Source organism: Sprattus sprattus (assembly GCF_963457725.1).
Source record: "Sprattus sprattus genome assembly, chromosome: 2".
In the NCBI taxonomy this organism is placed as follows: Eukaryota; Metazoa; Chordata; class Actinopteri; order Clupeiformes; family Clupeidae; genus Sprattus; species Sprattus sprattus.
This window is the reverse complement of record NC_137921.1, coordinates 64,691,574-64,716,788: the sequence shown is the minus strand read 5'-3', so window position 1 is coordinate 64,716,788 and position 25,215 is coordinate 64,691,574. Positions and strand designations below refer to the sequence as shown.

The 25,215-nt window shown below is 42.6% G+C and overlaps 2 protein-coding genes across 3 annotated transcripts; both read right to left on the bottom strand.

The window, feature by feature from the left end:
- Positions 1 to 966: 966 nt before the first annotated feature.
- Positions 967 to 16,487, bottom strand: sel1l (SEL1L adaptor subunit of SYVN1 ubiquitin ligase). Of its 2 annotated transcripts, none has more exons than XM_080833024.1 (21): positions 15,848 to 16,487; positions 15,482 to 15,519; positions 15,129 to 15,336; positions 14,288 to 14,455; positions 13,397 to 13,502; positions 12,508 to 12,670; positions 12,030 to 12,083; positions 11,500 to 11,559; positions 10,910 to 10,991; positions 10,293 to 10,447; positions 9,938 to 9,994; positions 9,445 to 9,513; positions 9,111 to 9,188; positions 8,715 to 8,777; positions 8,050 to 8,137; positions 5,642 to 5,790; positions 5,136 to 5,301; positions 4,445 to 4,525; positions 3,836 to 4,008; positions 3,482 to 3,610; positions 967 to 3,211 (listed from the first exon to the last, which is right to left on the bottom strand). In XM_080833024.1, the coding sequence occupies exons 1-21, from the start codon at positions 15,912 to 15,914 to the stop codon at positions 2,999 to 3,001; spliced, it is 2,367 nt and encodes a 788-aa protein (XP_080689150.1). In that variant the 5' UTR covers positions 15,915 to 16,487; the 3' UTR covers positions 967 to 2,998. The 2 variants fall into 2 exon arrangements, with proteins under 2 accessions (XP_080689150.1, XP_080689151.1); XM_080833025.1 differs by having other exon boundaries at positions 4,445 to 4,522.
- A 2,155-nt stretch (positions 16,488 to 18,642) lies between these two features.
- On the bottom strand, positions 18,643 to 25,215 carry ahsa1a (AHA1, activator of heat shock protein ATPase homolog 1a). The gene is made up of 9 exons (XM_080860733.1): positions 24,780 to 25,215; positions 23,750 to 23,940; positions 21,685 to 21,767; positions 21,253 to 21,370; positions 20,925 to 21,022; positions 20,466 to 20,594; positions 20,227 to 20,328; positions 19,943 to 19,994; positions 18,643 to 19,599 (listed from the first exon to the last, which is right to left on the bottom strand). Exons 1-9 carry the CDS (start codon positions 24,857 to 24,859, stop codon positions 19,427 to 19,429), a joined length of 1,026 nt encoding a protein of 341 aa, XP_080716859.1. The 5' UTR covers positions 24,860 to 25,215; the 3' UTR covers positions 18,643 to 19,426.

Genomic DNA, 25,215 nt, shown 5'->3' with positions numbered 1-25,215 from the left:
GAGTCCTGACAGGCTCCAGCTGGTTCCAGCGCTTTTACCTTTGCCAGGGAAGGGGGCTAGCACGCATGTTACCACGGCGATCAAAAGCCACTCCATGGTCCAGCGTTGCTGGCGTAGAGCACAATGTGACACGCGAGGTCGAGCCGGGCCATTATATTCACAGGACCCCCTGCTCTCCCCCACCCAAAAGAACTGTGACAAAGTCCAGCCGTGCGCCACTGAACAAGAGCTCCGCGTGCACGGGAGCAGAGTGTGGCGGAGACCATTTCCCCTAACGTCCAGGAAACCGCCAACTCAATCAAGGTGCACAAAGAGAAAAAAAATATGACTTTAAAAACATATATGACACATACTCACTACAAATTAATGCATAAATGACAACAGGTCATAGAGGGCACCATAGGCCAATTTGATAGTCACTGTGCCTTTCAATTCTGAATTAAACTATTCTGTTTCTCAGAAAAATAAACTATTTTTGAACATTTATCAGTTTTTGCCACTTTGTAGCTTAGCTACTTACATTTTTTTTCAATGCAAGGTTTGGATTCAAAGGTGACTTGAAAAAAAAAAAAAACATTTGCTTGCATCTTTAATAGTTATGGACAAACAAGCCACTAAGACACAACAGCTGTCTAACCTGGAAAAATAATCTGAAAATCATTAGAAGTTTATATATTCCATCCTGGAAGAGCTTTATCATATTTTGTTCTCACAGTATGGCAGTGGTTATAGTTTGGGAGTTGCGTCCCCAACAAATACAAAATGAGTTTTAGGAGTTGGGAAATGGCTGAAAGGATTAAAAAAGCAGACACTGATGGGTCCGTTGTGTGGCCAGGGGTCATTTTTAATTAATTTCTTACAAACTTGACATGGTCAAAAAGAAATACTTAAGCCACAGAATGTGCGGTTTTCTACCAATGTCACTTTGTCTAAAGTTGTTTAGCTTGATGAAGGGTAGGAATGAAGTTTGTCATGTGGAAGTCATCGCTCCTATCCCGTGCTGGATAGAGATGGCCGGGTTAAACAACAACCATTTCCCTCTAAGCCATTCACTGTGTAAGACCAATCTCAGTCCTTGTTGCACTGAATGAACAAAAGTCTTTACCTCCTTTTCAAGAGTCCATACATTGAATATTGCTGTGAAGGGACATGAACCCCTCTCACAAAAAAATGGCACAAAAGGGAAAATAAACAAGCTACGCCCAACATCTCAACACACATTTAAATTATATTTCCGTGTTCCTTCTCCTGTCCAGTTGAGTGAGCCCAAGCATGCTCACAACTCCCCCACAAATGAATATCAACCACTGAATCTGAATACGTCTATACTTTTTGTTTTGTTTGTTTGAATATGTCTATACTTTTTGTACTTTTTGCTGGTTATTGCAAAGCATTGAAATATAAATAAAAATAGATTTCACCTAGTGCTCTCCACTAGGGTATTGCCTCTCAGAATAGCTGTCAAACACTACATTTTTAAAGGAAGCCGGCAGACCAGGTGCATTGAAAGTATGTAGTTGGGGTTGAGTTTTTTTCCCCACAGGATCAAGCTGAAGTAGCATTACTAGCCTCTGTGGCTGAAGTGGCATAACTAGCCTCAGTGGCTGAAGTAGCATAACTAGCCTCTGTGGGAACGCTCAGACGTCAGGACTCAACCACTCCGTGCTCCATCCTGCCTTCTCAGGGTGCATTGAAAGTATGTAGTTGGGGTTGAGTTTTTTTTCCACAGGATCAAGCTGAAGTAGCATTACTAGCCTCTGTGGCTGAAGTGGCATAACTAGCCTCTGTGGCTGAAGTAGCATAACTAGCCTCTGTGGGAACGCTCAGACGTCAGGACTCAACCACTCCGTGCTCCATCCTGCCTTCTCAGGGTGGCTATTCAGTCATTACGCTTTAAGGAAAGGTCTCAGAGGGTGGACAACGTGAAGATTTAAGAGTGTAAACCATCACATACCAAAAAAAAAAAAACCCATTGTAATCTTAAGTATTAACCTTGTGAGATTTATTTTACATCAACAAAAACACTCTACTGCCAAACATCCCTGGCCAAGCGTGTTCCTCTGGCAGTTCTCCTGCATATGACATACGTGCCTGAAGAACATGTTCTCCACCAGAACAGAACATACCAGAATATGCCTGTCAACATTCCTGAAACATTTGTTTGTTTTTTAAGAAAATACACAACAGCAATGACATCCTCCACATTTGACCCTCATGGCAGAAGACGTCCTGACAACTCATATTGCTAGCCAAGAGAGCTACAGTTGCTACAGAAAAGAAATGGAAAAGAACATCAACAGGCAAGCAAAACTGACTTTAAAACGTTTCATTCATTAGCATTCATTTTCCTCTATGTGTTCCAAGTGTCAAGCAAACACTACTCAGTGTCCCTCGCCACTCTCAGCAGTCTGTCATATCTGCACCCTCTAGCAGTCCACAAGGGTTGTAGAAAAAAGGACATTTTTGTTATCTGTCTTTCTTTCTTTCTTTCTTTCTGTCTCCCGCTTCCTCTCATTGACGGCGTTCCTTATTGAGGCGGGTCCAGAAGGGTTTGTGGTGTTGCCAGGCGTCACCCTTGGAAGGATCACGGCATGACCTCTTGACCCCACGTGGGAGATGGGAGACATGGCTGGGGACAACTCAATGTCTTAAAGGGACTCTCATTTCTATTTTGTCGCTCAGTGTCTTCTTTTGTCCACTGAACTGAAATGTAAGGGGGTGGTGGGGGGGGGCTAACCCTATGTAAAAGGGAGGCTGGAGGTGAGTGTTAGAGAAGACTGAAGCCTCGGTGGATCAGCTTGAGAAGAAAAAGAGAGAAGGGGGAGGTTGAATGATGGTCTCTTCCATTGGCTTTGGGCAGGTTCCTAGGGAGGGTGAGAGGGTACTGAGAGAAAAGACGTTCTGATTTGAGTCTCTTAGCGCTCCTCATACCACCCCCCCCCTCCCTAACCCGCTCTCTCCTCCCCCTCCTGGTGGCAACGTCTGGGCAGGGATGGTCTCACTGCTCCTCAGGCATGGCGGGCCCCGGGTGCTCGGGCTGCTCAGCGGGGGCCCTCGGGGGCACGGGAGGGGGGCGCAGGGGGGCCTGGTGCTGCCGCTGGCGGTAGGCGATGACTGTGCCCAGCAGCAGGGCGATGACCGTCATCAGGTACAGATCCCACTCAGGACCCAGCAGCTGGTCTAGGTCCACCTGAGAGACCATATCAGTCATCTGAGAGAGAGAAAGAGAGAGAGAGAGGGAGAGAGAGGGAGAGAGAGAGAGAAGAAAGAATGAAAGATAGAAAGAGAGAGAAGCAAGAAAGAAAGAAAGAGAGAGAGAAAGAAAGAGAGAGAGAGGAAATGTAACTCAGTGTTGTTCAAGACATGTTCTTTCTATTTTTACACATTTCATATCGATTCAAATTCTCCTGCATAAAAAAAAATCCCACAATCTTGTTAACGCTAACGCATTCTGTGTGGGGTGTATTTGTGTGAGGCGTACATTGACATCCTGCAGGTACTGAAGTGCGTAGACGACTCCCAGCTTGCACAGCGCCAGGAACACGGGCACCTGGGCATCAGGACTGGCCTCGGCTGCCATATCATAGAAGCGCTTGGCCAGGTGGATATCCTGCAAGGGAGGACACACCAAACCAAAGTAGAACTAGCACATTTTTTCGGTCTTTCAAGACGGAGACACATTTACAGATGAGAACTGACACGCACAAGTCAGAAGTATACAAAAAGGACATGGAGGCTTCAGCAGACTTCAGTTTATTCTTGAAGTGTGTGCGTGTGTTAGTATGTTTGTGTGTGTGTGTGTGTGTGTGTGTGCATCAGTGTCATTCTCCGTCACCTGTTTGATGCCCAGGCCTTTCTCGTGCATGTAGCCCAGGTTGAACATGGCCTGGGCGCTGTGCTGCTGTTCGGAAGCGAGCCGATAGTGAATGACGGCGGTCTCATAGTCCACGTCTGTGCCGTAGCCATAGAAATGGTAGTCGCCCAGTTTGATGCGGGCTACTGTGTAGCCTACACACGCACACGCACACACACACACACACACACAAACACACACACACACACACACACATACACACACACACACACACAAAAATGTCAAAACAGAGGTCCTAAACGACTGTACCTCTAATCCTACACCTATACATCACCTTGTCAGACCAAAATTCACGTCAATATTTAGTAACCTTGGTGATGATTCACAAAATCGCTAACATATTCACGCTTAAGCATTACAGGCTTAAAGGTCTCGGATAGGTGTATGTTCTGTAGGTAAACGAATCTTGCTTCACTCATCTATTTGTCAAGACAACTACTGAAAGCTGTGCCACCAGGGACAGGTCCACTGTCATGAACAGACTGGTAGCATTCATCCTCAGATTGGTGCCATAGTGCTGGGGAGCGCAATGCATGTTTTGGCCTAAGGGGGGCGTGATTGAGTACTGACCCTGGGCAGCAGCTCTGGTCCAGTGGAGCAGTGCGCGTGGATACGTCTCATTTTCACTGAAGATGTGAGATCCATCTGCTGCTGAAGCGACACACCACACACACACACACACACAACAAACAACACACAACACACAACACACAACACACACACACACAGAAAAGCGAGATGGTGTTCCCTTTAAAGTCATCAGTTGCAGTATAATTCAACACACATTTAATACTCAGTTGTTGTCCATATGGAAGATTGCATCAGAAGAAGACATCAGTTTCAGAAAAATATGACTACTGGAATCAAAGATTTTATAACTGCAACCAAAAGGATAATAATTTATATATTTTAATTATTTTTCATTGTTATGATAATCATTCTCACTGATACAATAGTGAGAAGAGAAACAGGTATCTGGGAGGCCCTGACTGTATACCCCTTACTGTGAGCTCCCTCTAGTGGAGGACAGAGGGAATGATAAGGAGCCATAAAGCCATCAAGATAGCTTATGGACTGACTGACTGACTTTTCTTTTTCTTTTTTTTATTTATTTCTATGAGATGATTGTAATTGTAATGAGATGATTGTTTGTGAAGCGACCTTGTGTGTCATGAAAGGCGCTTTAAATAAAATGAATTATTATTTTTTTTTTTATTTATAAAGAGGAGAGGCAGAGAGGAGGAAGGTGGAGGTGACTAACTCTGGTCCAGGATGAAGGCCACGTTGCTCTGGGCGACCTCGTAGCCCTGCTCGGCCAGCAGCAGGTACTGCACCATAGCGGAGTCCATGTCCCCGTCCTTATAACTGCCGTAAGCTGTCATCAGGCGCTCAGACCAGCGCCCGCGTTCACACACATTCTTAAAGAGCTACACACACACAGACACACACACACACACACACACAGTAAGAGAACATGTTTTAATGAGTTACAGAGTACAAAGTGTAAAGCGTTATATTTAACTAACAAAATGTACATAGAAAAGACAATAGTTAGTGTGCACCGTTGAGTGAGGGACTGTGAGTGAGTGTTGTGACTATAAAAAAGTGCATCTGGATATGTCTGTATATGGAAATGTTCTATTCTACCTCCATGGTTTGTGGCATGTATCTGTGTATATGTGTTGGAAATGAATGTGTATGTTTGTGAGAGAATGTGTGTGAGTGTGTGTGGCATGCATTGATGAGTGCACTGCACACATTTCTTACCTCCACGGCAGTATGGCATGACCTCATGACCCCTGTGCCAGTGGCGTGCATCTGTGCCAGGTTGTAGAAGGCCAGGATGTGGCCGGCCTGGGAGGCCAGGTTAAAGTATTTTAGAGCCTGCTTGTAGTCTCGCTTTACCCCGATGCCATCTGGGGGTAAACAGAGAGATGGAGAGATGGAAGAGAAGATGGAGGAGAGGAAGAGAAAGTGAGGGAGGAGAAGAAAAAAGGCGAGTGTGTAAAAGAGGTGGAATAGGGGCTTCCACTGCCCTCTAACTCATTCTGTTTCCACAAGGCGTTAATATTTACATTTACATTTACATTTAGTCATTTAGCAGACGCTTTAGTCCAAAGCGACGTACAAGGGAGAGAACAGTCAAGCTAAGAGCAATAAAACCTGGTGTAACAATAAATAGTGCTTTTTTTTTTTTTTTCAAGAAATAGAAAACGACATAGAAAGAAAAAGAAGTGAGGGACTGTCACTGCTTAAGTGCAAGTTAAGCCAAGGTGCCAGTTAGGAAGGGAGGTGCTCTCTGAGGAGTTGGGTCTTCAAGAGCTTCTTGAAAGCAGAGAAGGTATTATCAGACCACAGCAATCTTATTACATCACACTACAGTGCCCTCCACAATTATTGGCACCCTAAGTCAATATGAGCAAAACAGGCTATGCAAAAAATATGTCTTTGCCGTTTATCCTTTTGGTCTTTCACTCAAAATATTTACAAAAATCTTACCTTTTCATTGAAGTAAAATTATTGAAGAAAAAAAACTGCTTACATTAAATTAATATTTTTCCCCAAAACATGTGTGCCACAATTATTGGCACCCATAGAAAAATCTTATAATTAAAATCTAACTGAAGTATATTTCCAGTCATGTTTTACTTTTTTAAGTTCACCTGTTTGATTAGGAACTCTTAAGAGGTCAACCATGACTTCCTGTTCCACTGGCCTACAAATATGAGATGACACAGGCCAAATTCCATGAGTCAGTCATAACTATGGGAAAGACCCAAGAACACAGTGACGATGTGCGACGAAAAGTTGTTGAGCTGCACAAATCAAGAAATGGACTGAAGAAAATCCCTAAACAGTTGAAAATACCCATTTCCATTATCATGGAAAAAATTAAGAAGTTTAAAGCGACCGGAGATGTTAAGAATTAGCCTGGAAGAGGACGTGTGTGTACATTGACCCCACGCACAGTGAGGAGGATGGTTCGACTGACAAAAGAATCTCCAAGGATCACAGCTTGAGAATTGCAGAGGTTTTTTGAGTCTTGGGGTCAGAAAGTCTCCAAAACTACCATCAGATGCCACCTACATCACCACATATTGTTTTGGAGAGTTGCCAGAAAAAAAGGTCTCTGCTGTCAATCAACAACAAACTAAAGCACCTACAGTTTGCCAAATGTAAGTCAAGACTTTCAATGGGACCGAGTTATATGGTCAGATGAGACCAAAATAAAGCTTTTTGGTAGCAAACATCGAAGGTGTGTTTGGCGTAGACAGAAAGATATTCATACAGAAAAGCACCTCATACCCACTATAAAGTATGGTGACTGATCTTTGATGTTGTGGGGCTGTTTTTCTTCCAGAAAATCTTGGACTCCATCAAATACCAGCAGATATTAAATAAAAACCTAACAGCCACCTCCAGTAAGCTTAAAATGGGCCGTGGTTGGACCTTCAAGCAGGACAATAATCCGAAGCACACCTCAAAATCATCACAAAAATGGTTCACAGGTTTTGCCATGGCCATCACAGTCCCCCGACCTAAACCCCATCTTGGCAAAGAGAGTCTGCACAAAACCTTGAATTGAGGTGTGCCAATAATTGTGGCACACATGTTCTGGAGAATAATATTTATATTAAAAAATTATGAATACTTTTACCTCAATGAAAAGGTTAGATTTTTTTGAATAATTTGAGTGTACGACCAAGGGGATAAACAGCAAAGACATATTTTTTCATAGCCTGTTTTGCTCATATTCACTAAGGGTGCCAATAATTGTGGAGGGCACTGTACAAATGCAAGATAGACTAGACTAGCTTCCAACACTGCAGATCAGATTATATTCTTGACTTGACTTGACTTGAAGTGGAACATTCCAATCATAGCTACATCTCAACAGCTAAAATGCCAGGTAGCAATTCACAGAAGTGTGCACATATTCTGTTGTTTTCCTTCTGTTTCAGAACAGAACACTGGTGGGTGTTTCACAGAGCAACAATCTCCTTGGCAACCAGAGAATCAAACGCTTGATGCATCTATGAATTTCAGGCTAATAGACAGACTAACAACATGGACAAAATGGAGCCAAAGTAAGGTGAGAGGGATGATTAAACAATGACAGAGCATCATTCAAAGACCACACACATAGGCACAAACTGAAACAAACACAAACTTACTGTAGTACATGGTTCCTAGTTGAAGCTGGCCGTCCACCCAACCTTGTTCAGCAGCCTTCTGGAAGTACTTGAGTGCCAACTCATAGTTCTGGATGGACATTAAAAAAAAAAAAAGTCACACTTTACACACATCAACACCCACTGCGCGTGGAGAAACTTCCTGCTTCAGGCCCAGGAGCGCCCAACACGATTGGCTGCTTCATCCTGACATTGTCATTTTTCTGTGAAATGAAGTTCTCTCTCTCGCATGACGATTTCTTTCCCAAACTGTCAATATATGTGCACTTGCTAGCTCACAATGAGTCACCAATAAATGGGTTCTCTCATAATGAAATGCAATGTTAGTATTGTAAAGATGAGAACACAGATAGGAGGCATTCCTCTAATTCAAAAATGTTATCACTAATTTACTCGCCACATGTGAAGCGTATGTGACTGTAGGTCAAAGTGGACCAGACCTGAACTTTAGTATGCCTCACAGCCTATGCAAATCAACTTTTGGAATGGAAGCAAAAAAAATAACACTTTTGTCTCTTGGTAAACCTTTGTCTATCACATTCTGTCAATGCTGCACCATTTTATGGCTTTTATGGACTGTGTGTACAATGTATACAAAGATAAACTAGGTAGTGTTGTATGCAAATAAGAGTGAAATGTTGGCTCACCACAGGGACTCCTCTTCCATACAGGTAGGCCATTCCCAGACCACTCTGGCCCACTGGGTTCCCCTAGGAGAGAGAGAGAGAGAGAGAGAGAGAGAGAGAGAGAAATAGAGAGTGAAACAGAGTGAAACAGAGTGAGAGAGAGAGAGAGAGAGAGAGAGTGAGTCAGAGAGAGAGAGAGAGAGAGCGTGTGAGTCAGAGAGAGAAAGAGAAAGAGAGAGAGAGAGAGAGAGAGAGAAAGCGAGAGAGAGAGAAAGAGAGAGAAAGAGAGAGAGAGAGAAAGAGAAAGAGAGAAGGAAAGAGCAAAGGGAGATAAAGTTAAGACAGATAAGAACTCCAGCTGTCAGCTGCCTTATGGCGAGAGGAAGGCCTGAAGCGGGGGTAGGGCAGCAAACTCACCATATCGGAGGCTTTTTTGAAGTACTGCAGGGCTGTGTCGTTGTTCTGGGGCACAGAGTCACTCCCCTCAGAGTACATCTGAAGACACAGGCAGACCATTGAGACATGCTGGTGATACTAGACAGCTCTTAAAGGCATATAGCAGACAGACGTTGTGAAATGGAGACACCTCACGCAGCAACATGACCAAGATGAGGTGGGACACAGGAGGATTTGAACACAAGGAAACAATGAGCGTAAAAAATATGTACAAGAAACAAGGCAAACACTATGACAGATGGGGACAGGTTTGAACAGTGTATGGTGCAGGTGAGGGGAGGAGGTATTCCCTTACCTTTCCTAAAAAGGCCATGGCATGGGTGTTGCCCGCGTTGGCAGCTTGGTTGAAGTAATCATAGGCACGCTGAAGAGAGAGAGAGGTGGGAGACAGACTAGTTCATTTAATTGTTGTATGTTAATGTTACATGCTATATGTTTATTGTCATAGTGTTATAGAGTTTTATGTTATTTTTTTGGTATATGTTATATGTATGACGTCTACTGCGTAGATGAATGATGCTGGCCAAGTCGTAAGAATTTTGCTGTGCTGAAGCAATTTGGTACATGCAAAAATAAACACACTTTGACTTTGACTTTGACTTTCATTATGTGTCATAAGGGAAAAGTGCCTCGAGATCTTGCAAGCGCCTGATAGTTACTATGGTAACAGAAGAAGGTCTCAAGTTCAACAGATAAACAGTTTACACTACAAGGAGTCGAGCCCTAAATACTACAGGTGGTAGTGATGAAAACACGGGGCACTGAGTAACTAGAAGTTCAAAGCACACCTGGTGATTCTGTTCGACTCCTCGGCCACCGTGAAGATGCAGCTGGCCCAGTCCAACCTGGAAACGCAAACCGACAAATCAACAACAGAAATATTCAAAGTTGTTTGCACTCTGGCTGATCAAACTAAATATGTTTGTCTTAAGACCCAATACCATACCAATGTCTCACTTTCTTATCTCACACAGACACAGTGCAAACTAAGACTGGTTGTTCTGCCCACACTAACTGTTACACATTGCGGAATATTTTTCCAGAGATGCATGGTATGCTTAGCATCACAAATATTATCCTATATGGATACAATGCGTGACCAGAGTAGACCCAATAGTTCGGCCATAGATCAGCTGTGCACACCTGTGCCTGGACGTCTCCCTTCTCCGCCAGGAACTGGTAGTACTGAATGAGGTCCTCCTCCAGCATCCCGCTGGTCGAACCCGGGTTCTCCACCTCGTCCAGCAGTCGGATCCTCTGCACGGCACTCCCTCCGGTCAGGGAGACGTCATTGGCCACTGAGGAAGAACAAAAACAACACAACACATCAGGCTTCACAACAGAAGAGACAGGACAACATGCTGTGTGTTTGTTGTGGTTCATTAGACTGCTTGTAACTAGAAGTTGACCTACCTTCTTACATTTACATTTACATTAAGTCATTTAGCAGACGCTTTTATTCAAAGCGACCTACAATGATGTATACACATTACTTACATTTACACTGATGGCACACTGCACATCAGGAGCAATTAGGGGTTCAGTGGCTTGCTCAAGGACACTTCGACAGGGAATCAAACTAGCAACCTTCTGATTACTTAACGACTTTGCTACCTCCTATACCACTGTCGCCGCTTCTATTATAAAAGGTTAAGTTTTACTTGGTCTGATACAGGTATCAGCAATTGACAATGCTCGCTGGCTCGCACACAGACAGCCTGATTTGAGGAACAGTAAATAACAGGAAGGCTCCTTTTTACCGTGATTGGCCACGAGCCTGTAGTGGGTGAGAGCTGATTCGCAGCTCTGAGGCACACCGACTCCACCCCAGTATCTGTAGCCCTGTGGCGGAACAAAAAGAGGGGTATCACATGACCAGATAGATAGATAGATAGATACTTTATTGATCCCGAGGGAAATTAAGGTCATCCAGTAGCTTAACTTACATACATACATGAATCACAATAAATACAAAAATCACAATAAATACAAAAACAATAACAATACACATAGGGAGAACATGTACAAAGGGGTAGGGGTGTTTACATATAACATATACACAGACCATTCACTCAGCAGCAGCAGCAAGCGTCACGTGACACTAATGCCAGTACACTGTATGAGACACATTCATGCTTATGACTTTATGCTGGTTGCTAATAGATTAACAAGAGCTTGCAGGGCATATGTGAACACATACAAGCCTATATATTCTATACATATCCCATATTTTAGCTGGGCCCCTGGTAGGTATTTAAATGAGGCAGTCCATAATCAGGGTGCACATATATGTCAGATGAGTCCCAGATTTGATTGAATAGAGACTGTGAGAAAGCCATTTCATACATACCAGAATCATATGGGCAACCAGGTTACCCCCCAAGGCACCAAAGGTGTAGTAAACCAAAGCCTGTTAAAAAGAACATAACAGAACTGTTAAGGATGCCTAACACGGCGTTTAAAGAAGAAAAAGAAGAAGAAAAAGGTACACGTATGACTACAAGGACTACACTGCTATCAGTATTAGCACTCAGTGTAGGTCTCAGCATATCATTTCCATCAACACTTCACATAAGTGATTACATTACATTACAGCAAATTACATAATCACAAACAGCACTCAAAAGTGTGTTATTGACATAACATTGAACATATAACCTGAAATCTATCAACCACCATTGGGCTATATGAGGTGGTGCAGTGAACATTCTCTATTTGCAAAAACTGATGTTAGTTGAAGGATATTTAAATGTCCAGTGTTACTATTTTGGGCTTGGTAATGGAAAGTGCATTCACTTTATCCACCACAATGCGCTCATGATGAAACAAGTCCAGTGTCCAGACACTGCTATTTGCTATTAGAACAGAGAGGGCAATTACCTTCGCTTGACTGGAGTTTACTCCCAGACCTGCCGCATACAGGAAGCCAAGAGCCTTATGGGACATCAAAAATGTAAGTGAGATACTAAAACAATAGCAATATGGGCTACATTTCAGACATTGCACAGGATGCATGCTTAATATTCTACTGAAAACACCTTCAACCACAGAAATTTGCATACATTTTAAGAAAATCAACTTGGATGTGGGCGTAAAGCCGTAAAGGTTTATTAAGAGCCTTAACATTTTTTTTTACAAAACCTTTACCAAATAGTTATATATGGTACCTTTCAGGGTTCCTCTTGGATAACATGTATTGACTAATAATTTATTGATAAACAAGCCTATTTTTGTATTGTGCAACCTACAGAGGCTAAAGCCCCACACAAACAACCCAACCTCTAGTCTGTCGACACTTGTCCTACCAGGTTAGCTGAAGTTTAGTCTCACATAGAGTGGATGAACTGAAGGGACATACCATTTGGGCTTTGGGGGATCCATCAAGTGCAAGCTTCTCAAACAGACCCTTGGCGTGAGAGACGTTCTGGGTCATGTAGTCCCCAAACAGCATAGCATAAGCCACCTTCTCTGTGGCTTTGGTGTGGCCTCTCTTGGAGATCTCCAGCAGCCTTGCATACGCCCTGGAGACCAGACCAGACCAGACCAGACCAGATGAGCAAAAACATAGTGGGGAAAAACAGGAGGAAGGGAAGACAGGACATCCAACAGGTGATATTTAAAATCCCATGACAACTAACAGGTGATATTTAAAATCTTATGACAACCAGTGCTTAGGTCCTCCCACTCACCAGCAAGACAACTAAAATTGTATAACCTGCCTACATTCTCGTGTGTCAATAAAACTATGCGATCACTGATTTGAATCAGAAACGTACCCTACAACATCTCATAATTCATTACTGCTTCTCAGTTGTGCTAAACCAGCAAATACCCAATCAATTAAATACACCTGCATCTTGAGAGGTTCAGCTAAAGAACAGCACAATTAAAGAAAAGCACTGCCAAACCTGCGGCAGGTCACATTAGCACCTGCCTTTTAGATACATTACATTGTCCTTAGAGGACATCAGAAGTCTTAAGGACAAACACTGCACAGATCCTGTTAAAACTGCCGTCTGAGCCTGGCCTAAGTATCCTTCAGCAGACCCAGCATACAGTGACCCTGAGCCTGGCGTGAGTAAGACCTCTGAGCTCCCAGTACAACATCGCAAAAGGGATCACAGGGAGAAGTAGGGATTATGGCAGGCTGGACACGGGGAAAGAGAGAGAGAGAGAGAGAGAGAGAGAGAGAGAGAGAGAGAGAGAGAGAGAGAGAGAGAGAGAGAGAGGGAGAGGGAGGCCCTTACTCTTTCTTCTGGCTCTTTCGGTTAGTGCTGTTGATCATCCGGATGGCAGACTGGTAGTGTTCCTCGGCCTCCTCAGCCTCCCGCCTCTGATCGGCCTGCTCCTCCGCTACAAGGGGTCAGGGGTCACGCGTTAATGGGCAAGGTCAACTCCATGTGTGTTACTCACTTACAGAGACGGACTGAGGTAGAGCATGAGTGAGTGGATGGCAGTGGTTGAGCTTAAAACAAGAGAGGGGTGTCTGTCGGTGGCTTGTTACATAATATTGTTCCCAGGTCCTTGAGTGAGCTGTGAAGTTGCTACCAGATCACACCTGGAGAAGATTAGGTTTATGAAACCACAAAAGGTTTCACAACACCAGTCACCAACCCCAAGCTGTAGCCAATCAGCTCAAAGCAAATTCTCAAAAAGCAAGAACAAATTCTAGGGCTTTTATTATATAAACCAGAACTGTTGGATTTATTAAAACCAACCTATGTACCGTGAGGAGAGAAAGTTGACAAAATTGTGTAGCAATAGCACAATATATGATCAACGATAACAACGGGCACAATACTGGCATCAACAGTGCGTCTGATATCAAATCTTGTTTAAGAAAATCGAATGATTTCAACAACAACACTGCAATTTGTACCCAAATTACCCTTACAGTCCATTTCTAGTGGCTGGTACTGGTAAATTAAGGCACTATTTTGAATTTTAACAGCTTGCTCTCACTCACAAACAAGACCATCTACACACACACACACACACACACACACACACACACACACACACACACACACACACACACACACACACACACACACACACACACACACACACACACACACACACACACACACACACACACACACACACACACACACACACAATAAACACTGTGCACTCACTTTCACAGAAGCCCCATTTCTTTTCCCCGTCGTAGTCGTAGGTGGTGGCACACCAAAGCCTGCCGTCCCGGCGGCCCTCTGTAGTGCAGTCGGTGTACACCTTACCCATGAAGAGGAACGGGAACAGACAGGGCTCCCCTGAGGCTGTGCCCCCATTCACCACAGGAACTGCAGCAAAGGAGAGAAAAAAGGCAGAGGTGAGGCCCAAGTGCGCGCAAGTGACACCAAACGAAACCTAACTAAACACTCATATAACGGATACCAGAGAAAGGCACTCGGAACCAATCCAAGCACAACGTTCACAGAAAAAGAAGGGAGACTGTGACACGTATGACCTGACACTCTAGAAAAAGAAGGGAGACTGTGACACGTATGACCTGACACTCTAGAAAAAGAAGGGAGACTGTGACACGTATGACCTGACACTAATGACAACTAACCCGATCTTACGCTACATGACAGTATATTGTGTGTATTGTGCTGAGCTTTGCTGATAGGTACAGTAAATTGGTGAAAAATGACAACTTAAAAGGCATAAACCTAAAATGGTACTAAGGAGTGTAAAAGGACACTGTGATTATCATTTTCATAAGCATCTCTCAATCATCGACACACAGTGAAATCTGATTATCCTCTATGAACCTGTATCAGTGTCATTTCTCCACTCACAAATATACCACAGAATGACCAGCACTTCTTCCCCACTTTCATAAGGTCATGAGATCAAATTCCAAATGACATGAAACAACTCGATCACCATCTGTTCCACGGACACCAGAGGAAATAATCCAACCAAAATATACAGCCAGGCTGGACTAGATGTACTCCAAGGGGTTCTTACTCTCTTTGGGCTTTTCTTTGATAGGGGGGGGCTGGTCAGGGAGGTCTTCCTTGTCTTCCCCTTCTATCTCCATCTCCGGCACTCTGCCTCCATGGTCCTGCTCCACCTGGGGCTGCTCCTCCGTTGGGGGGGCCTCCTGTTGGTAAACCGACTGCCCGGCTACCACACGGGCCCCTACTGGGACCTGTTCCTCCTCCTCTATGTTCTGCTGTAGTCAGAGTCAAAGTATTTGATATCAAGACGACAGTCAAGTACAGGTGAAAGTGTCCGGTCGGTCACAAGCAATACACATAGTAAATAACATCGCTAAATATTTAGGTGTGTTACTGAGCTCTCAAACTAGGGTTGCTTACTTTGACGTCTGCCACTTCGTTCTCTTCCGCTTGCAAATCTGCAAAGACAGAGAACAGTCACGGGAAGAAGCGATTTTCAACATCAACCGAGTTCATTCAGTGTTTGCAATGTTGCGAGTCTACAAGGTTTAAGGTTTAAAGTCTAAAGTTAGCGTTCCGGGCAACTACTGTGCTTTGTTGGCACTGTTGAGATTACTTGGATAACTGAAATAACGAGGAAACAGATTTACAGCCCACTTACAACACATACAAATCGACTAGTTTATATTCAAGCATTATGAGAGCCTACAAGACATCTGGATAACTATTGTCTAGGTACAAAGAAAGCTGATCTGCACAGTCTTATTGATAATCGCTTTGACTTACCAGCTGTTGTTCCCAGTGACATAAATAGAGCAACAATTAGAAGTTGACAGATCCTCATCGCCTTCATTGCGAAACATCCACTCAGCCCTTAATCAATGAGGACAACTATAGCTAGCTAAACAGATTAGCTGTTTGGCTCAATCAGCTGATCATTCACTTTTATATCCTATTCCATTGGAGTAGTTAGCTATCGCTAGCTAGCTACGACAGTTATTCCGCATGAGGTAGTAGCTATACCTGACGTTCCAGTGACCACATACAACCTGCATCACAAGTGTCTCTACACGCATTAAGGTAATGTCAGTTGGCTATGTCAAAGACATCGTCGTTGGTAAAATGTTGAGCATGAGACCACTGAACTAATCCACACGGTAGCTGGCTAGTAAGAGCCAACACAACGCTCCTCACGACTCAAGACAGTGAGCAAGCTAGCGAGTTAGCTAGTTAGCATTTATCGTTTCACAAACAAAAGCTCTCTCTCTAAAGATGACGTGGCTCAATGTGTGGGTTTGAACAGATAAAACCAAAAGATACCTCGGCTCGGCACTGTCTGTGAAACTTAAATAAACAACACCTACAGAAACGAAAGGTCTTGCTCTAGTTCCTAATAGATGACCAGCCACTAACCCTTTCACACACCATTTCCTAATCCTTCGAAAGACCAATCGCGATGCGCGATGACAGACAGCAGCCAATCGTAGGCGGTTAAAGGCCTCTTGTCCAATGGCGTATGCACACACAATTGAGTTATGATACATACCTGCAAACGCGTTACAGTGTACACGACAGCTCCTTTGAAGTGAAGGAAACGCCTTCCAAAACATTATCTGTTACCCCTAAAAACGACATTTACATAAACGTTCTGGACAGCGAGAAATACAGGCGGACAAACTTTGATGGACACGTTCATACCCATGTATGGCCCATGTTTGACACCAGTTAGGTTCGTAGCCTACTGAAAAACAAACATGACAAAAAAAACTCTTCAAACAGGAAACGCAGTATTGTACACAAGACAATCATATTCTCGAACGATTTGCCAAGATGGAAAAGTAAAATAAATATCCCTAGCCTACTATATTAATCAGTGAAACAATAGCGCAGGAGTAGAACCTATTTCGATATACTATCCTATCTCTCGTTTCTTTCAAATATACTATAAAGATTCCACTTTTCCACCTGTAAACCAGCTGCTGGAATAGCAAAGATTATGATAGATTGCATGGAACTGTCTACCTGCTACATGAAGATGATACTGTGGCTTGCAAAGGTGTGAAACCCCCTGAAAGTCATCACCATTTTTCTGTTTTACGAAAGAAACATATACATATTTTCAGTTCTGACATTGTTTGTAGCCTACACTTATGCTATAATATATTCTTAAAGGCTAAGTTCTTCATCTACTTAAAATTAAATATTCTGCTTGCATAACTGCGATATATTATTACTTGCTAGAGAACCCCTTTGCTTCAGCCTTCCCAGTTCCTGCAGTCAAGAGATATCCCCACTGCATGAGGTTGCCACCAATCTCACTATTGGGATGGTGTTTCTTGAGGCATTGGCAGTATATTTACCCCACATTGGCGCTTTGTGAAGGGCCAAAAAGCCCTATTTTGGCCCTTATGACTCCAAACATGCTTTATTGTGGAGTTTCTAAAGGGATATTTTTTTTTTTGCCAATAGTCTATTTTAATGGATTTGTTTTAAGATTATGGACTCCTACAACCCAATTCCAGCCACAGACATTTATAATTTATGTTAGCCTTCAAATGCAAAGTATTCAAATGTGTGATGAGAAATATGATGCCATTAAAAATTATTGACTTTTGATGATATGGAGTGATGCTCAGTAATGATCTCTGTTCCGAAAATCCGTGTGATGAAGCTCAGAGTGATGATTTTGAGGTTATCTATTGAAATTGATAATTGACGAATTAAGAAAGATGATTTGGGATTTTGATTGTGATTGTAATTTTGAATTACCCATTGAAACGGATAAAAGGAGGGACTGATGGAGATATTTTCCAAACCCTTTTAATGACTTAAGAATATAAAAATCAAGTGCCTTGCATTAATAATTACCTTATATGAATCATGTACTTATGAAAGCAGGAACATGGCTTTCCTGTGTTTCTGCGTGTGTGTTACTTATTAATTATTAGGTGCCACTTAGTCTGCATATCTACAAGAGCATGTTTAGACCAGAGTTGATAAGCTTCTTCCGACCTTGTGCAAAACTGCCATCCTTGCAATATAGGGAGCTCGGACGTCAGAGATCGACCACGTGGTTATCCCTACAGAAAACTAAACTTCTGTCTATATAAACCTTGTGCAATGTGTTTATCCTGGCTTCACTTACATCCTTGTGCTGGGAGTGAGCCCGATTGCAATTGTTGTTGCAATTGTTGTTGCGGACTCCGTGGTAGAGGACCTGCTCCCTGTGTAGATATGAAGGGCTCATTCTAAACTAACGAAAACACAATTCATAGTTACAGGTAATATAATACACTAATGAAAACATATCAATGAAAACTACCCATTTCTACCAGCAGATAGCCCTAAAAAACTACACTGTACCTTTAATCTGGAACTCAAACATTAGCAGGCAAATCACTTGTTAAGCCTTTAAAAATATACATCAGTATAAATGTTAACAATTGAATTACTGATCAGAGAAATTATCTTTTGAAGTTGGGAAAATGGTGATGATTTTCAGGGGGGTTGAATACTTTTCAAAGTCACTGTATTTCATTCAGATAGGTAGTTCCTGTTCGCAAGTACAATACACACATCCAGCAGATTGATTACTTTATTGAGCAGCAGTACTGGAGATGATTGCCTTAGATGTGCACGATTGCTGTCTGAATTTAAGGGTTATTTACAATTTCAAGTATCAGGGAACCTCTAGTGATTAGTCAAAACATTAAATCATACAAAATTCATCAAAATAATTTATGCAATACATTTATTTCATCAACACATTTCTCGCTTATTAAATCTTTTTTTTACAGGGTCATAGTTTCCATATTCTGCACCTTGGTGACCAATTGCATCTCAATGTGACAAGTATCAATACAGATGTTTTATAAACAATCTGCTGTTAATTTAGCATTTGTTCTCAAAAGTAGGCTCATTCTGTCAAAAGAACGGTCACATGAAAGACCCCTGATCTCCACACGATGCAAACACACAAAAACTTAAAATGACATTGAAAATACTCCGAATGGGTAAAATTCACTGCAAGAGGTCACATTTAAACAGTTTAACGTCAAAAAAATGGTGTACTTTTTTGAAATGCATGAAATTGCTGACCCTTAAAAGCTTTTTTTTGTATTAGAAGCAAACCTCGCTTCCATCTTAGGCAAGAAAAGGTTAACTCGTTACAGGGTAATCCTACACATACACAAGCTGGTGCTGGAACAATGGCCGTCACAACAGACAGCTATGGCTACCACCATAATCCTCCTCATGAGTGAGCGTAGTCCCTGTTCTGTGTATGCTGCTTGAAGAGTATAACTCAGAATGTGTGTGTTCTTCTGTCTATGGGTGGTAAGAGTGTGTGCGTGTGCGCTAGTTGGATCAGTAGAGTCGTGCTCCAAAACCAAACGTCTGCTTAATGCCCTCGAAGTAGTATCTCTGCCAGCCCTCTTTGGTCCGCTCCTCCTCGTTGGTGGGGACGCCCCTGGCCTCCAGGTGCAGATCGGTCTCGTCCCCTTTGTCCTTCAGGGTCAAGGTCACGGTGGCATAGTGCTCTGGGAATGGATGAGAGGAACAGCCATTAACATGACCATTCATGGAGGACTAAGGCCTGGAAATCTAAAATCATCCAGATTAAATATAATGAAGCCCACAGGGCAGAAGGAAAATGTAATCTATGCGTCCTACATGCCTTGTACTTGGGGCCAGTTACAGAGCTATGGTAGTGTGTTTCAGTAATGCAACGTTCTTCCACAGTGTTTTTTTTGAAACATACAGGGAAATTATAGATACAACCATGGATTGTAGAGAGCAGGGAAATAACATTAGCACATTCAACTCACTATTTGATCTGTATGATCAAAAAATAAGTCTGACCAGTGCAGAGCTGTAACCTACCACAAGGCCATGTCTTAAATCTCCATTTCATGACGATCTTTTCATCCTGTACCTGGGGGAAGAGAACAACAATGTCTAGAAATTACTAAAATCGAAATAAAAGGAGTACAAATTTGACTGACACCGGTATGAGACAAACAGGAACTGCCTTTCCAAACGAGCCCATATCTGGAACACCTTCTGCTTATAAATGAGAGAACCGGTTTGGCTAGAACGGCTCACTGTGAACCAGCAGCACATGTGCCTGGCCCCCCTTGAGAATCCATCTCCTTTCTTTTCCTTACCAGATCCACAAACTCTCCAGACACATTTCCATCTAGGAGCCGGAACTTTCCCCCTTTCTGGTTTTCCACGACTGCATCAGCATGTGTAAAGGCCCGGACCATCTGTGACAGCAAAATAATGGCCATCTTTAACCTGGCTGAAGACAATAGGGCTGGATATTGCCACCTACCCCAACATATCATGATACATACATGATCACAGTTCATCTCAGAAGTATCACAGTCATGGTCATCCTCACCTCATGATTGACAAAGACTCTGAAGAGTTCCTCTGGTGCTGTGAGGAAAGTATCTTTCAGGCTGAATTTGCAAGTAGGAATCTTCACTCCAGCGGCACTCTTTGAAGAAGCCGAGGCAGAGGAGCCAGCCTGAAGAATGGAAAGGTACAGCTGATCAGATGATTTGACAGGGCAGAGAGGCCAAATACCCCTTCCCTAAATCCTGAAGGAAGTTGTTTAATCCACTAAATCAATACCTTGAAAATGAAAGACAGGCAATTCTAAACACAGGTTCTAAAATTTTAACAGCAGCCATAGCAAGACCTGATTCACCAGAGGGATGAAGTCTCTTTGAGCTTAATATAGTAGCTGAAATCACTCCAAGCCAAGACCACAAAAGGAAACTGTTACACCCAGTTGAAACCTACTGAATGGTCACAACTAGCCTAAGTGTGAGCTGCAATATGAGACTCCACTGACCTGGGTCTTGTCCGTCTTGGCTTTGGGGGGTGCTGGCTGCTCTTGCTTAGCGCTGGGCACGCCATTTACCGTAGGAAGAATCATGCCTTGCGAGAACTCTAAAAAATTTTGAGATACTTGTTAAAGTCGAGACATAATCGTTGTGGTAATTAAGAACCATGATCAACAGGCATAGCTTAGCACAGTTCACACTGAAACCTTGCTGAATTAAGTCCATGCACAAGTTTTTGAAGGGATAAAATGCTTCCCCCTACTTTTGTAACTGTTTGACTGACTGAAGCACTTTAAACTGTGGCACCAAAGCAAGTGTTCAAGACAAAGCCTTCACCCGTTTTCAGAAGGCTGATGTAGCTGCCCAGTGCGAGGCGGATCGCCCTCGCTCCCTCTTTCTTCATGAGGTCCGCCAGTGGTGTTTGGGGCTCATCTTTATTCAGGCCAACACTGATCTATGATATGAAGATAAGAAGGAGACATGTAAGGAGAACAGACATATGAATAAACGACACTAATCGCATTTAGACAAAACTGCATAAGGTGTTCAATGCACCCTATAACCTACTAAAATTGCTTATATAGGTCATAGAAGTTTCTGAAATGATTTTGTGAAACACACCCTTATTAATTATGTAACTGGATTATTTGACTTGTATTTACACAGGTTTAACAATAGATGACAGCGTGGAAAAATCTGCCTGATCTGTTCCTTGATATTGATCATGCTTTCACACAAAATGCTGCTTTCATTTTGACCGTTACTCACATCCAGGTCATCCATGTCATTCTCATCAGACAGGTTTGGAACTTCAATGTTCCCCTTGTACTTGATTCCACTTTTTGTTTTTCCTGTGAGAGAAAACAACACAAATGTCGAGTGTAAATTAGGAAAAGAGTTAACAACAAGAGCAATCCGAGATTTCTGACCTCCAGCAAGGAGGTACACAAATCCGAATCCAGAATCCGGATCCAGATCCGGATCATCCTGAAATTTTAATGGGGATGTCCCAATTTCAAAAAGATCCGCCCAGTAGTTTCTGAGAAATCTTGTCCACAGACAGACAAACGGACAAATAAATAAATAAATAAATAAATGAACGGACCCTATCGCATAACCTCCTTGCTGGAGGTAATCACATGATCATCAGGACAAGTGAAGGCTCCAAAGGCTGTGAAGGTTGATTGTTCTAAAGGTGATTTGACCATCTTGTTTCTTTTTGTTCTTCAATTTTCTGTTATGCAACATGCTCTGATATGTCTGTGAGGTGCAGGCAAACCGAACTACAACACCAAACGTCACTCCTTCATTCTTTTGCAAAGATTCTATAGCAAATGTGCCACTTCAAAAAACAAAACAGCCGAAATGACAATTGTCATAAAATACAGCAAAATAAGTCATTTAAGGTTACCTTTACCATAAAACATGTAAAATTATACTTATTTTTTAAGTTAAACTGCTTATCCTAACCCCTAATCCTGAAGTATAATTGTTGCATACTGTTACTGTAAGATGTTATATTGACTGCTGTCATTAAAAGAAACACATGAACATCATAATTCATTTAAGTGTTTGTGTCCGCCGCCGCGCCGCACCGCGCCGCACCCCTGCCGCTGTTCCCCCCCCCCCCCCCCCCCCCCAAGCTGTAAACCTAGGGGAAACACTGAAAGTGTTTTCTGGTTTATCACTCTAACAGGGACATTTGGTACTAAACATAGACTGGTTATGCTGCCTCCTGATGAAGGTAAAATGTTTCTGCTGTTACCCTCAGAAATTGCCTGTTTTAATGGTATGATTGTGGCTCAGGATTTTTTTTTCTTTTTCATATGGACAGGATAAAATGAATGCCCTGGCAGTGGAAATGAGCTTTAATTTGGTATTTGCTTTGATAACATTGTTTAAATTGAGATTTACACTGAATATACTGTATTAAAATGTTAAAAGTGTTTGCACAACAAATGTTATGGCACTTTCATTCATATGGCAGAACATTTAAAATAAAAGTGGGCTAAACACTACTTTTGAATTAGAGTTTGCATGTATAAATGCGATTAATCGTGATTAATCAGGGAAATCATGCGATCAATCACGATTAAAACTTTTAATCGTTTCCCAGCCCTAGTCCTTAACCCTCGGAGGTGAGAGTGATGCAAAATGAAAGGGTCAAGATTAGAATGGACAACAAATGAAATGGATGCGGATGCACATATGCTACTCTTGACTGGAAGGCTGATATAATGTCACTGAAAAGACAACAAAAATATCGACAGGACATGGGATAGGCTACTCAGTAAAACAGTAAAACTAGCCTTTCATGAAAGACTCATGCCAATCATACGTATGCCATCATCCATGGTAGGGGCCCTAATGTTAAACTGACATCTGCTAACTTGTTTGAGCTGCAGTGCAAAATCACAGAGGTAACATTTGGACACTGAGAATGTTGTGATAGATAGTTGGAAATGCATGCTCCGCACCATGGGCGACCGGGTCTTTTGCTTGTCAGCGCCACATTTATGGAACAGCCTCCCTGACCACCTAAGGGCAACGCAGACGCTGGACTCCTTTAAAGCTGGACTTTTAACTTTTTTATTCAGGAAGGCATTTCTGGCCTTGTGTTAAATCTTTTCTGTTATGCTTATGCTACTATATACATTTGTTTTTAATTTTATTGTATTATTATAGTTAATTTCTAATATGTAGGCACTCTGAGATTCTTTGGAATGAAAAGTGCGTTAAAAATAAAATGAATTATTATTATTATTATTATTATGTAAACCTTCATCTCACACCACCAGTGTCTTTACATGTGCATCCCTGGTCTGACACTCACCAGTCCATGTGGCTTTGACGTGCCACTCATAGAAGTGAATGAGCTTGCCCTTGCGGTTGTTGATGGAGGCCTCCCCCTCCAGAGAGTCGACGGCCGTGACCTCACAGGTCCCTTGGTCCCCCTCCACACGTACCCCCATCAGAAGTCCCTTCAGCTTGTTGGTGGACCAGTCGGTCACGTCCCGCTCTGTCCTACGATGGCAGGATCCCATAGTTAGTCACCAAGGAAACAATGACAGGGAGAAAGGGACTGAAGAAAGGGTGAGAGGGTCACTGACTTCCCATCTAAATTCAGTTATGATTCTACATCAAACTGCTTGATTTAGTATTAGGGAAGAATAGCACATGACTGATAAGCCAGAAGGACAATATTGAGGGTTCCAATCGAATGCTAACAGTGGGCTTATATGACATGAGGATAAGCATGTGCTAAATGTAAAAAAATAGACATGTGGATCATCTCTAGATCACACTGTCGCTGCATTCTGGACATCCTCATTAAACACAACTTCACCCCTGAAGGAACAGAAGCCGCACGGTGGTCTAAAACAGAAGTAGTTGAAATCAATACGAAAGTTTGTTTGACAAAGTCGTAGTTTCAGTGGCGATGGCAGAACGGAAGTATTACTCTCCTTCTGCATTGACCACATCAGAGTTGTGAGAAGTGTGAGAAGTGAGCGTGACAGCTGTTCTTTGGTGTGTATATATACACCCCCCATCTGGCTGAACAAGGCGGTCTAAAAATAGTGATTACTTAGCTACGTTAGCAAAAAAATGTATTCACGAAGGTAAGTCGCCATTGTAGATAAAGAGAACTGTACCTCTACGATTTCTCCAGAATGTTGTATAATATAGCCTACCAACAATAGTCACATTAATGTTACTTAATTTGACTTTCATTTGGTTCAAGTCAAAGTTAGACTTCAGCCATGTGTTGGCGCTTATTCGACCTAATCTGTAACTCAGAACACCAACAAGGACAGGACAGATATGCGAGCCACTGAGCTGCGGTAGCTTCTGTCACATCTTACCAGTGCCAATTGTTGACGTTGGTAGCATCAGCTCTCTCTTCCACGATCCAGCGTGGGTCGCCTTCTCCCCATTTGGCCATTTTGTCGCAGAATAGTTGTTTAGTTCACGTTGTCAAGCCAGGTAGCTACTACTACTGGTACTATCTCATCTGACAGCTAGACAGCTCGCTAAATGCTGCTATTACTTAACTAGAAAGTTCTAGAAAAATCTCGAGTGTTCACCGCTAAGTAACGTTAGCAAGCTAGCTAGCAGGCTGGTCTGTCGGTCACGTAATCACGTATGAAAACGTACTTTGTTTAATTGTTTAGTATAAAGTGTTCTGTAATCGCTTGCCAACAACTGTTTTAATGTCGGATGGGCGAAAATAAAGGAGTTAATACAACAGAGCAACGGCAAAGCTGATGTCAGTCCACCGACAAGAAAGCACAAAGTAGA